The sequence below is a fragment of the Ornithorhynchus anatinus genome, chromosome 11 (genome assembly GCF_004115215.2).
Source record: "Ornithorhynchus anatinus isolate Pmale09 chromosome 11, mOrnAna1.pri.v4, whole genome shotgun sequence".
Lineage (NCBI taxonomy): Eukaryota > Metazoa > Chordata > Mammalia > Monotremata > Ornithorhynchidae > Ornithorhynchus > Ornithorhynchus anatinus.
In genome coordinates this window covers 34,701,080-34,714,270 of record NC_041738.1, presented here as the reverse complement: position 1 = coordinate 34,714,270, position 13,191 = coordinate 34,701,080, and the positions used below count along the sequence as shown (strand labels likewise).

Sequence of the window (13,191 nt, the reverse complement as noted above, 5' to 3'; positions counted from 1 at the left end):
GATTATTATCGTTATTATTAAAATTAGGCCCTTTGATTTTCAGAGGGCCGGAACATATCCACATTAGAGTTGCAGGCTTTTTTTTATTGAATAGAATTCCATCTGCATTCTAAATGGTCATTGCCCATTATGTATTTTATCATTCTGAAGACTCCTGGGGTATTTTATGGCACAAATGAATCTGCGTATTATCTTCAGTTTAACTATTTCCACCACCTGGATTAATTTCAAATTCCCAGCATTTGGTTTTTTGGACAATTTTTGTTTCGCATGCGGGATGTCACGGACTCAAACCACCCGTAGTCAGTCAGTCGTAGTTATTGAGCACTTACCGTGTAGGGTACTAAGCACCTGGAGGAGTACAATATGACAGTGTAACAGACACGTACCCTGCCCACAATGAGCTAACAGTCTAGAGTCCATAGAATCCAAGTTGTCAACCTCAGAACTGATGTTGTGCTATGGGTCCAAGACAGATGGGAGAGCTGAGCTTAGACTCTAAGGTCGCTGTGGGCAAGGAACGTGTCTACCAACTCTGTTCTTTTTTTATATTGTACTCTCCCAAACACTTAGTACCGTGCTCTGCATTTAACAAACACTCAACGTATATGATTGATTGATTGCTAGAGATCACGCCTTTGAGATGGACGGTCAAAACGGCGCCCCTTCGGCTCTCCGTTGACGGGGGCGTTGTGGCCTTCTCTGGGGAGGGGCTTTTTCCATCTCAAAGAAATGGGTTCCGGATTTCACAAGTCTACCTCCTATTTAATTCAAGAAACTTTCTCTCTCCAAGGTTGCTGGCCTTGTCTTGTGAGGAGGATGAAGCAACATCTGCAGAGTAAGTGATGCCACAGTCTATTCTTAATAAAAAGCCTTGATGAGATGCCAGCCTAGAGAGAGGTTGAGCGAATTGCCTAGCCCTGGAGGGGGGTGGGCAAAGGGAGAGAGGGGGACGGGGCAAGGGGATGGAATCCTGGCTTGGCTTCTTCAAAGAGCCAATGATGACGAGAGGAACCTAGCAACTGGTAAAATGTCTCCTAGCGACACGTTCTCCTTCCTAGCAACCGCTCTGCTTTCCCTAGCAACGACAGCCATCTGGTCCTGTACCTGCCTCCCTTAGGACCATACAGGAAGAGAGCTGCACGTCCACTCGATCTGATTAACAGGAGCCAGGATTTTCAACTAATTTAGAGGCACCAAAACGGGTGTTGAAACGGGAATCTTGGGCTGCGAGCAGTTCCAGAGTATTTTAAATCTACGTATCTTTATAAAATGCCCGTGAGATTTTCATGAATATTATGGATCTGAATTTAAAAGCAGGATCACTTTATGCTACCAGCAAGGGAAATTCAATGCAAGTAGGTGGATAATTGAAATTTATTGAGGGTTTTCTGATGGAGCAAATAGAATAGCTCTACTCTGTGCTTTGTTTGTGGAGGATAAAGGTGTCTAACTCCGTCGAATGATTTGTTTTGAAGAAAACTAAATGGTCTATTGATTTTACTTTTGAACATTTTGCAGTTTTGCTGTTTGAAAAGATTTAGACCTATATGGGCTTTAAATTGGCAATTTAAAAATTAGTTGATCACACATTTCTTTGTGAAAGCTGAAAATGCACTCGGTTCTCACTGGAAATTGTACGATTGCTTTCTCATTTAGCCTAGAGTGCTATCCAATATTCATAATCATGGGATCTACTCAGTATTATGAGATGCAGCAATTCTCAAATGACAGCAACTAAATGATTATTTTTATGAAATGATTATTGCTCGAAGCAATACTAATACAATTTTATAATTAGGTGTTTGTTTTTAAAATGTTCTGCCATCAGTTTTAGTTCTTTAATGCTAATTAAGAATAATTTCAACAGGTTTTGGGATTTTAGAAAAGAGAAAGGTTTGTAACATTTTCAGGGAGAAAGTGAAGAGACTGAATTTAGGAAATATATTATGAAACGATAACATGATGAAATACCAATGGTGATCACTTGCTCACCCTTTCCCAGATATTTTAAAGCCTCAGAATTTAAATCCTGTACCTACCCTACTACTTAGAACAGTGCTTGGCACATAGTAAATGCTTAACAAATACTGCAATTTTCTGTGCATGTTTCATTGTCAAGAGTTGGTTTCTAGTGCTGGGCACCCCGAAGTGATTCTATCTATTTTGCAATGGTTACACTTCACAAGGGTCTTTCCAGACAAGACTTTCATCATTTCCCCAGAGACTTTCCCCACCTGCAAACTTTCTTCTCATGGGTTCACACTCTCTTTATGCTAAGGTCCTTCATTTTCCTCAGTGAGTTCACGAGTTTGTTTCTTTCAACTTCTAACTCCGAATGGAAAAACCTACGTTCTTTGGGGCTCGTGTTATACTTTCTCACCTCATTTCATCTTTAGACTGTAATCTCGTTCTCTAGGCCTTAAGCTTGTCCTCTAGACTGCAAGCTCGTTGTGGGAAGGGAATGTTTCTGTTAATTCTTGTATTGTACTCTCCCAAGTGCTTAATACAGTGCTCTCCGCACAGTAAGTGCTCATTAACTACGACTGAAAGAATGCATCTTTAACCTTGAAATTCTGGCTCCGTTTCTCTCCCTATTGTTATTTACAGTGTTCTGCTCCCTAGCTGTCTTTTGGATAAGGCAGCCCCAGGCTCTGACTGGGGCCCAGCAGAAGTTCAAGGGACCAACTCTTCGGGATCTCCTCCTCAGGTACAAAGTTATTTCACATTGTGCATTTGGCAAAATTCAGTCGGTTACACACTTTCCCAACTGGGGCAGGCAAAGAAGTTTAAGGTGAAAGCAAAGCCTTTAAATTAATGTGCTATTTCAGTGGTTTTGAAAGCTTACCCTTAACAAACAGCAGAAATTGATTTTTTTTCTTTTAAGTATATATTTTTTCACCTGATAAGAAATAACTAGAATGAGAAGGAAGAACTGTTGCTTAGCTTAGTCAGGAGGACATTTACTGTGGAAAAGAACTTGGAGAACAATAGTCAAATGGGTTGGATCCTTTTGCAAGTTGAGGACGTTGGAGCAACCGGATTGAAATAAATTACCCATAGTTGAGTTCCTAGACTTGCCTTTCATCCATGGGGCAGTTAAAAATCTATTCCCCCCGCCACGTTCTAGGGGTGAGCTTTAGTATTCCACTTTTTCATCTTCCATGATGCTTCCGATCCCAAATGGATCCCCAGCCTCCAAGTCAGCCTCACTGTGTTGACTTTTCTGTGGAAAATACTTCCGAATGCACCCAGTGCTTAGGACAGTGCTTGGCCATAGTAACTTAAATACAATAGTATTTAATACATAGTGCTTAAATACAATCATTATTATTATTATTATTATTATTATTAAAACACCTAGGGGATGAAGAAGAAACATTGCAAGAGAGGTGTGGAGGAAATTTATTTATAAAAACAGTCAGTTCTTCTAGAAAGTAGGAGTCCTTCTTGATGAACCCAGGGTTCAGAAAAATGCAGCTTATGGTACTTGTGTGGGTTTCAGAGCTTGCCCATGCATGGAACAGTTTCCTTTTCCAACATCATACTGTGGTTGTATCCAGACAGAAACCTGTTATCGGAAGAATCACTCCACTGATCATATTTACTGAGCTATCACTGTGTGCAGAGCACTGTACTAAGTACTTGAGAGGGTACAAACAACAGAGTTGGTAATGATAACAATTCATTCATTCAATCGTATTTATTCAATAGTATTTATTGAGTGCTTACTATGTGCGGAGCACTGTACTAAGCATTTGGAAAGTACAGTTCGGCAACAGATAGAGACAATCCCTACCCAACAACGGGCTCACAGTCTAAAAGGAGGAGACAGACAGCAAAACAAATAACGATCCCATTTGTTAAGTGCTTGCTACGTGTCAAGCACTGTTATAAGTGCCGGGGTAGATACAAGCTAATCGTGTTGGACACCGTCCTTGTCCTACATGGGGCTCCCGGGCTTAATCCCCATTTTACAGATGAGGTAACGGAGGCCCAGAGTAATGAAGTGACCTGCCCAACGCCGTACAGCAGGCAGGTGGCGGAGCCGGGATCAGAACCCAGGTCCTTTCGACTCCCCGGCCTGTGCTCTAGTCCCTGGGCCCTGCTGCTTCTCTAAACCTTGCATATAAAGCCCCTTCAGAGCATGGTCCTGGGGTTTCTCTGGGAGGTGCTGGTCTCCCTAATGCCTGTTTTTGTTTGACTTCTTGAAGGTGCAGAAGGAGGGAGCTGAAGCTCAAGGTACGTCCTTATGCTTAAGGAAGGACTGTTGTCGGGTTAAGACCGCCAGGGAGCTACCAAGGCTAAAGCCACGAGAGGCTTGCTTTCACATGTGCTGGCCCCCATTAGGACATGAGCGGAAGACCCCCAGGGGAACCGTTTGGGGGCATGGAGTCTGTTCTACTGAGAGTTGGGAGGTCAACAGCTGAACAAAGCTTTTTGGCTTTCGGAAAAGGAGGCAATACTCCTGGGATGCTTAAAATGCCTTTTTTAAAGATACTCTGCAGATGGTTTTAAAGTTACTTTAATACTTTTTTGGTTTCCAAAGCCACAGGGATCATCCAATAATAATAATAATAATGGTGGTCTTGTTAAGCGCTTATTTTATGTCAAGCTCTGTTTTAAGCTCTGGGGTAGATACGAGATAATCAGGTTGTCCCACGTGGGGCTCACAGTCTTAGTCCCCATTTTACAGATGAGGTAGCTGAGGCACAGAGAAGGTAAGTGACTTGCCCAAGGTCACACAGCCGACAAGTGTCGGAGCTGGAATTGGAACCCACCACCTCTGAATCCCAAGCCTGTTCTCTTTCCAGTAAGCCACGCTGCTTCAAATGCCAAAGACACTACCTTGGGGCATCTTTCTGGTAAATTCAACCTGACTCTTGTAATGCTTGGCTTTTTAAACAACTGGCAACACAAATGGGAGTGGTGATACTGTAGTGATGATGTAATAATGATAATAATAATAATGATAATAGTGGTATTTGTTAAACGTTGACTGTGTGCCAGGCACTGAATTAAGCCCCGGGGTGGATACAATTAAATCGGGTTGGACGCAGTCCCTGTCCCACGTGGGGCTCACAGTCTTAATCTCCATTTTACAGATGAGGGAACTGAGGCCCAGAGAAATGATTTGGCCAAGGTCACACACCAGACAAGCGATGGAGCTGGGTCCTTCTGACACCCAGGCCCGTGCTCTTTCCACTAGGCCACGCTGCTTCCCTCGGCGGGATGAGATTCCATTTGGGGGTTGAAAATAAGGCATTTATTTGAATCCCGAGTGGTGTTTTCTGACCTCGTTTTGTGTTTCTTGTTGCAGTCTCTGGTGTGCCGTCCTTTGCTTGAAGCTCCTAGGTGCCTAGCGTCATGTCTAAGCAGAGCAAAGACGCTGTGCTAAACCGCCTGGTGTATGACAAGCCGCTTGGCAGCAAGATTTCCCGTCCTCCTTCCCCAAATCTAGCAGAACAGCTCCCCAATGTGCCCAGCTACCGACACCCCAGCGCCTCCCGCATCCCCGTCCTTGTCTCCAGGAAGCAGAGTCTTGTGAAGGGAGAAACGAAACCCGTTCGCCATTTAGGTAGTAGAGGACGCGGCTTTTGTGTTGGGCTTTTCCGTTGGGCGGCAGCTTTTTCTTCTGCGTGCGTGTGTTTTCTGGAGGTCTCCTCCCACTCCTCCAAGGCACTGTTGGAATCAACTCTTTTGGTTCAGACAGAAATGTTTTCTCCGCTATGAATGTTGATGCTCTTATCGCTAGTATATAGTTCTATAAAGCACTTCTCTTTTCGAAAACATTTTCACATCAGTTATTTTATTGATCTTCACCCCAGCCCTGTGAGGAAGGGAGAGGGCGGGGACTGTCAGCTCCATTTTACAGGTGAGGAGACAGAGGCTTAGGGTGGTGAAGTAACTTGCCGGAGGTCACACAGTGACTCAGTGGTAGACTCAGATTTGGGATGAGGTCTCCTTCCTCGTGTGCCATTACCCTATTCTTTTTTCTTGTTAAGCACTTACTATTCATTCATTCATTCAATAAATAGCATTTATTGAGCACTTACTATGTGCAGAGCACTGTACTAAGCGATTGGAATGAACAAGTCGGCAACAGATGGAGACGGTCCCTCCCGTTTGACGGGCTTACGGTCTAATCGGGGGAGACGGACAGACGCTGGGGTAGATACGAGGTAATCAGACTGGACACATACCACGTCCCACGTGGGGTTCACGGTCTTATTCCCATTTCAGAGATGAGGCAACTGGGGCAGAGAAGTGAAGCCACTTACCCAAAGTCACACAGCAGACAAGTGGCAGAGCCGGGATTAGAATCCAGCTCCTTCTGACGTCCAGGCTCTATCCACTAGGCCGTGCTGCTTCTCCCCAGCCATCAGACTATGTTGCTATTGTTTTAATGAGATGTTCCTCCCCTTGATTCTATTTATTGCCATTGTTCCTGTCTGTCAGTCTCCCCCGATTAGACCGTAAATCCATCAAAGGGCAGGGACTGTCTCTATCTGTTACCGATTTGTACATTCCAAGCGCTCAGTACAGTGCTCTGCACATAGTAAGCGCTCAATAAATACTATTGACCGACCGAATGAATATGCTGCCGGACTCCTGCTAAATGGCTAAACGGCCACCTCTTTAGATGGTCGCCAGAAGGCACGATAAATAGAAAGCTCCAGAACCAAGGCTTAACCCTCCACGTCCCACTCATGAAACGGGGAGTGTCTGTTTCCAAGGAGTTTAAGGCATTTTAATTAACGCAAGCGAGATTGTGACTTTTTCAAGGGGTCTCTAGCTTGCAGCTACATATTTACAAATCATGAGGCAAAATGGTTTAGACTCAGGACGGAGTCCAAGCCCTATTGTTTACTTTTCCCTAAGATCAGAATTGGCAAAATTTGTGATTTCTGGAAAAAAAAAAAATAACATTTGAGGTCGGCTGGGGACAAGAGGCGTAGACGTCAAACCGGTCAGACTTTCTCAGGAGAGACGGGTCAATTAATCACCTTTGTTGAGCGCTTACTGTCAGCGGAGCGCTGGATTAAGTACTCGGAAGAAATTAGTGCAACAGAGATGGTAGACACGTTTCCTGCCCACAGGGAGTTTACAGTCCAGAGATGTATTCTTTGCTACTTATATCTACCAGGCTGTTTTCGAGCATGGGCACTAAGGCTACTGGGCTTCGGTCCAGGTAATGATAGTCTCACCCGGACCTGCCTGCTAAAGCAGGACAGCATAAGAAACGGGAACTGTCAATGGTGGACGGAACTGTCAGTGGTGGACTGGAGCACTGGAGCCTAGAAAGAACGTGGGCCTTGGAGTCAGAGGGCCTGGGTTCTAATAATAATAATAATTGTGTATTTGTTAAGCACTGGCTATGTGCCAGGCACTGTACTAAACTCTGGGTGGACACATGTAGAGAAGCAGCGTGGCTCAGTGGAAAGAGCCCAGGCTTGGGAGTCAGAGGTCAGGGGTCCGAATCCCGGATCCGCCGCTTGTCAGCTGTGTGACTGTGGGCAAGTCTCTTAACTTCTCTGTGCCTCAGTGACCTCATCTGTAAAATGGGGATTAAGACTGTGAGCCTCGGGTGGGACAATCTGATTACCCTGTATCTACCCCAGCACTTAGAACAGTGCTCTGCACATAGTAAGCACTTAATAAATACCAACATTATTATTATTATTATTACATCGGGTTGGACACAGTCTCTGTCCCACGTGGGGCTCACAATCTCAGTTCCCATTTTACAGGAACTGAGACACAGAGAAGTGAAGTGACTTGCCCAAGGTTATACAGCAGACAAGTGATGGAGTTGTGATTAGAACCCACCACCTTCTGACTCTCAGGCCCGTGCTTTATCCACTATGCCACGCTGCTTCCTGGTTCTGCCACTTGCTTGCCGTGCAAGCGTTTAGTACGGTGCTTTGCACACAGTAAGTGCTCAATAAATGCAGTTAAATGAATGACTGAAATGTGACCTTGGGCAAGTTACTTATCTGTGCCTCAATTTCTTCAACTGTAAAAGGAGAATTCAAGACCCTTTTTTTTATAGTTATTTATTAAGCTCTTTCTATGTGACAGGCACCGGTCTAAGCGCTGGGAGAGATACAAGCTAATCAGGTTAGACATAGTCCATGTGCCACGTGGGGCTCTCTGTCTTCACCCTCATTTCACAAATGAGGAAACTGAGGCACAGAAAAGTGAAGCGACTTGCCCAAGGTCACACAGCAGACAAGTTTTGGAACAGGGATTAGAACCTGAGTCTTTCTGACTCCCAGGACCAAGTTCTATCCACTAGACCATGCTGCTTCTCTATCCAGATAGGTGCAAGTTGTCGGCTGAACATTTTCTAATTTTGGTGTTCCATTTATAGCCATAATGTGCAGCGATCACACTTATTAAGTAGAACTGAGTATATTTTATGGGTAGAAACTATAAATAATGAAAAGCCACTTAGCTTGAGAAGCAGCACGGCCTAGTGGATAGAGCACAGGCTTGGTAGAAGGACCTGGGTTCTAATCCCAACTCCGTCACTTGTCTGCTTTGTGTTCTCGGGCAAATCATTTTACTTTTCTGGGCCTCAGTTAGCTCATCTGTAAAATGGGGATTAAGACTGTGAGCCCCATGTGGGACAGAGTCTGTGTCCAAAGTGATCAGCTTGTATCTACTCCCCAGTTTAGTACCCTGCCTGGCACCTAGTAATACCGTAAAAATAATCCTGAGATTTATGATAGATTTTAATCATGGCATTTATTGTAATAGTAATTATAGGATTTATAAAGCACTTACTGTGTGCTAACCACTGGGGGAGTTGCAAGATTATCCAAGCAGACACAGTCTCTGTCCCACACAAGGCTCACAACCTTCTTTAACCCCGTTTTACAGATGAGGAAACTGAGTCCCAGAGAGATTAAGTGACTTGCCCAAACTCCCACAGCAGGCCAGTTGCAGAGCTGGGACTAGTTTCCTGCCTCTCAGTTCCAAACTCTTTCCACTAGCACTCTCTGACGATGATTATTCTTACCATAAATACGGTGATCCTAGACGACGTGAGGAAAATATTGCACTTGACACTTTCAAACTGTTTGTTGAGACTGTTACAAGCCGCTTGTCTTTCCACTGAAGAAAGCAAGAGGCCACTTGGGAGAGTGGGTGAGTTTCCCTGCACCAGACAAGCCCGGGCTTTTTCAGTCCATGCTGAAACTGCAGCTGGCTCTGGGAGTGAGAAACATCACTTTCAACATTAGCATCTGTTGGGCATAAAGCCAACCCTCAGGTACTTGAGAGAGGATTCTCCAACTTGCGAATTATCTGTTGCAGATTTTTACATCCTCAACAGATGCAAAAGTCGTTTCCCTTTGACTTTCCTCGCGATTGCATCCGCCGTCTGTATGTTACAACTGTTACAACTGTTCCCAGGCTCCATTAATTGATTGATTCATTCATTCAATCATATTTATTGAGCATGTACTGTTTGTAGAGCACTGTATTAAGTGCTTGGGAGAGTACAAACCCAGTGTCACCCTGCTAGGGCTCAAAATCTTTTGAAATCCCCATATGAAATCGTCTGTGCCCCGTCTTCTCTCCATTATTGCAAGGATTCGAGAGTTTGAGTAACTCTGGCCAAATGGAATTCCATTGTAGATCTTCCCGAGAATATTGGCATGCCACTTGTCTTCCCACTGAAAACATCAGACAGCCTGAAGCAGTTTGATCATTTGGAGCTCATGAAAATCCATGTGCGATCACAATACAAGCCACAATCAAGAGGAGACTTTTGGAAAATTAGACTTTTAGTGTTTTTCTTACGAAGCGGCGTATTCCAAAGGCTCCCCAGGATAATGATAGATCTCACAAGCAGAATTCTTACTGTCTGTAAAGACAGGCTCCAATCTCCACCGCACCACAACCCTTGCATTTATTTCGACAGGGGAAGCTGCTTTTGCTAGAGCGAGGCAATGTGGGCTGACACTGAAGAAAGCAAGTTTAGAGCAGTGATAACTAGGTGTGGAGTCCTTTTCAGACCAAATGTTCAGGGAGACGTTTAGTACTAACTGTTTCCGTAGGAATTTGTTTTTTTAATGGTATTTGTTAAGCGCTATCTATTCGTCAAGCACCGTTCTAAGCGCTGGGATAGCTACAAGTTAATCAGGTTAGACATAGTCCCTGTCCCACATGGGGCTCACAGTCTAAATACAGGTATTGAATCCCTGTTTTACAAGTGACGATACTGAGGCACATGGAAGTTAAATGCCTTACCCAAAGTGACACAGCAGGCGAATGGTGGAGCTGAGATTAGAACCCAGGTCCTCTGACTCCCAAGCCCGTGCTCTTTCCACTAAGCCACGCTGCTTCTCTATCGACTTTGAGTTTGACTTGATTTATCTGATTCCATCTCCTAATTTTTTCTTCCCCTCAGTGCGTGCTGCTAAAGGACACCCTGCTGTCAAAGTGGAAGATGCTGATGCCAAGAGGGTGCCCGGGTTGGAGGAGGAACCCAAGCCAGACCTCCCCCTGCCATTGCCCACCAAATCTTTGGCTTCATCCCCAGCCAAGTCTGAAACTCTTGCGGTCCCACCTAGGACCGTTGGTCCAAGCAGGTATGGCTTGCCACCACTCTGGAAACTGGGTGGACACCTCTCTGATGCTGGATCAGCCTAGAAGGGCCTTGAGTCATTCGTTCTTTCATCATTCGTTCTTTCATTCAATCATATTTATTTAGCGCTTTCTGTGTCCAGAGCACAGTCCTAAGTCCTTGGGAGAGTACAATATAACAATCAGCGGTCACGATCCCTGCCCACGAGGAGCTTAAAGTCTAGAGGGGGAGACGGCCATTAATATAAATAAATAAAACTACAGATACGTATGTAAGTGCTGTGGGACTGGGAGGAGGGAGAAGAGGCAAGGAGAAGAGGAAAGGAGGTCTTAGCTTTCCTGAGGAGGTGTGCCTTCAATAAGGCTTTGAAGGTGGCGGAGAGTAATTGCCTATAGAATTTGAGGAGGGAAGAAGTTCCAGGCCAGAGGCAGGACGTGGACTAGGGGTCAGCGGCGAGACAGACGAGATCGAGGTACAGCGAGAAGGTTAGCGTTAGAGGAGCGAAGTGTGCGGGCTGAGTTATGGTAGGAGAGTAGGAAAGTGAGGTCGGAGGGGGCAAGGTGCTTGAGTGCTTTAAAGCCAGTGGTGAGGAGGATTTGTTTGATGCGGAGGTGGATGGGCAACCCCTGGAGTCCCAGCAACATCACGAGTCCCATCAGCAATTTGAGTCCTCGAAGCTGTTGACTTTGATCACTGCCTTCACGTACTTGCGCTCATCTTCCATTTCACAACTGTGGCATTTATTAAATACTTCACTATGTGCCAAGCGCTGGCGCAGATGCAACACAATCAGATCAGACAATCCCTGTCCCACACGGGGCTCACGGTCTGAGGGGGAGGAAGACAGGTATTTAATCCCCATTTTACAGTTGGGAAAACTGAGGAACAGAGAAGTCAAGTAATTTGCCTAAAGTCACACGGCAGAGAGGTGACGGAGCCAGGACTAGAACCCAAGGCCCGTGCTCTTTCCGATCGGCCGTGCCACTTCCCAATTTCCAGAGTAGGTAGAGTCAAACATGCCATAGAGTCAGGAATGGTGCCTCCAGATAGAATTGTCATATTACCAAGATTCAATCAATCGATCCATCAGTGGTATTTATTGAGTGCTTACTGTGGGGTGCAGAGAACTGTTCTGAGTCCTTGGGAGAGTACGATAACACTAGAGTTGGTAGATACAATCCATGCCCACAAGGAATTTAGAGGGGAAGGCAGAATTGAAATAAATACAGATAGGAGGAGTGGACGGAGTATAAAGATATGAACCTAAGTGCTGTGGGGTTGAGGGTGGGCTGAATATCAAGTGCTGCTGGGTTTAATATCCCATCCTAGGGTAGGCTGGGTCAGGACAATTGCCCGGGCCCCTGGGTCTGGGGGTCACACCTCTCCAAGGAAGAGAGGCGTAAAACCAAAATGGCCCTGGAACTAATGGCTTCATAGGCTCAACCGGAGTGATTGGGGGGAGTCAATGGAGGAGCGGAACTATTTCCTCAGTAAGTAGTTCTGTCCCTTAACCACCCATCCCCCTGCTCCACTGGACTGGTAGCCCTCAGCAGTCGACTTGTCCAGGTGGAAGGGGTTGGATTGACCGTAGTGGAGATTCCCTTTGACTCTCTTTCTCCCGCTGAGTGATTTCCCTAACTGTGGGGTGTTGATGACCCTCTCTCTGTGTCATCAAAGATCTGCCAACCTTATTGCATGGCGTGAAGTTGATGACGGCTTTGATAAATCAGACGGACAGATGGGAACATTCCTCCCTTAAGAGCGTGGGCTTCGGAATCAGAGGTAATGGGTTCGACTCCCGGCTCTGCCACTTGTCAGCTGTGTGACTGTGGGCAAGTCACTTAACTTCTCTGTGCCTCAGTTACCTCATCTGTAAAATGGGGATTATCTGTGAGCCTCACGTGGGACAAACTGATTACCCTGTATCTGCCCCAGCGCTTAGAACAGTGCTCTGCACATAGTAAGCGCTTAACAAATACCAACATTATTATTATTAACTATAGGATTTGGGAAGCAAATTCCTTGTCGACTGTGTTACTTTGGTTTTTCTTTTCGCTAAGAAGCAACGTGGCCTAGTGGATAGAGCACGGGCCTGGGAGTCAGAAGGACCTGGCTTCTAATCCCAGCTCCACCACTTGTCAGCTGTGCAATCTTGGGCAAGTCACGTCTCTGTACCTCAGTTGTCCCAATTGTAAAATGGGGGTAAAGACTATGAGCCCCAAGTGGGACATGGACTGTGTTCACCTTGCTAAACTTGTATCTGCCCCAGCACTTAGCACAGTGCATGACACAACTGCGGAGTGTGTGGGCTCTGGGTTTTGCTCCTGAATCATTTGTTCGACCCAAAGAAATTCTGCTCATTTTCATTGGTTAAGGTCTCTATGACTTTCAGTAGATATCGGCAGGGAACGTGTCTTCCAACATCAGTATATCGTCCTCTCCCAAGTGCTTAGTACAGTGCTCTGCACACAGTAAGCACTCAGTAAGTACCACCGATTGATGGACTGATTCACTGTGACTTTCGGGTTCACCTTCAGTGTGATGAAAATATTCAGGAAGTTGAGGCTTGGCGATGGGCTTTTGATAACTCACCT

The 13,191-nt window shown here is 45.4% G+C and overlaps 1 protein-coding gene across 2 annotated transcripts in view; it reads left to right on the top strand.

Annotated features, from left to right (window-relative positions):
• The first annotated feature begins 1,070 nt into the window (after positions 1-1,070).
• The window catches only part of CNGB1 (cyclic nucleotide gated channel subunit beta 1), a 46,947-nt gene continuing 34,826 nt past the window's right edge, over positions 1,071-13,191 (top strand). The window contains exons 1-4 of one of the 2 annotated variants that reach the window (XM_039913585.1): positions 1,071-1,358; positions 2,611-2,710; positions 4,215-4,242; positions 10,421-10,601. In XM_039913585.1, coding sequence (XP_039769519.1) covers positions 1,330-1,358; positions 2,611-2,710; positions 4,215-4,242; positions 10,421-10,601 — 338 coding nt within the window. In that variant the 5' untranslated portion in view covers positions 1,071-1,329. Of the gene's footprint in view, positions 1,359-2,610; positions 2,711-4,214; positions 4,243-5,320; positions 5,579-10,420; positions 10,602-13,191 lie in introns of those variants that run through there. The other variant, XM_039913584.1, reaches the window with a different exon arrangement.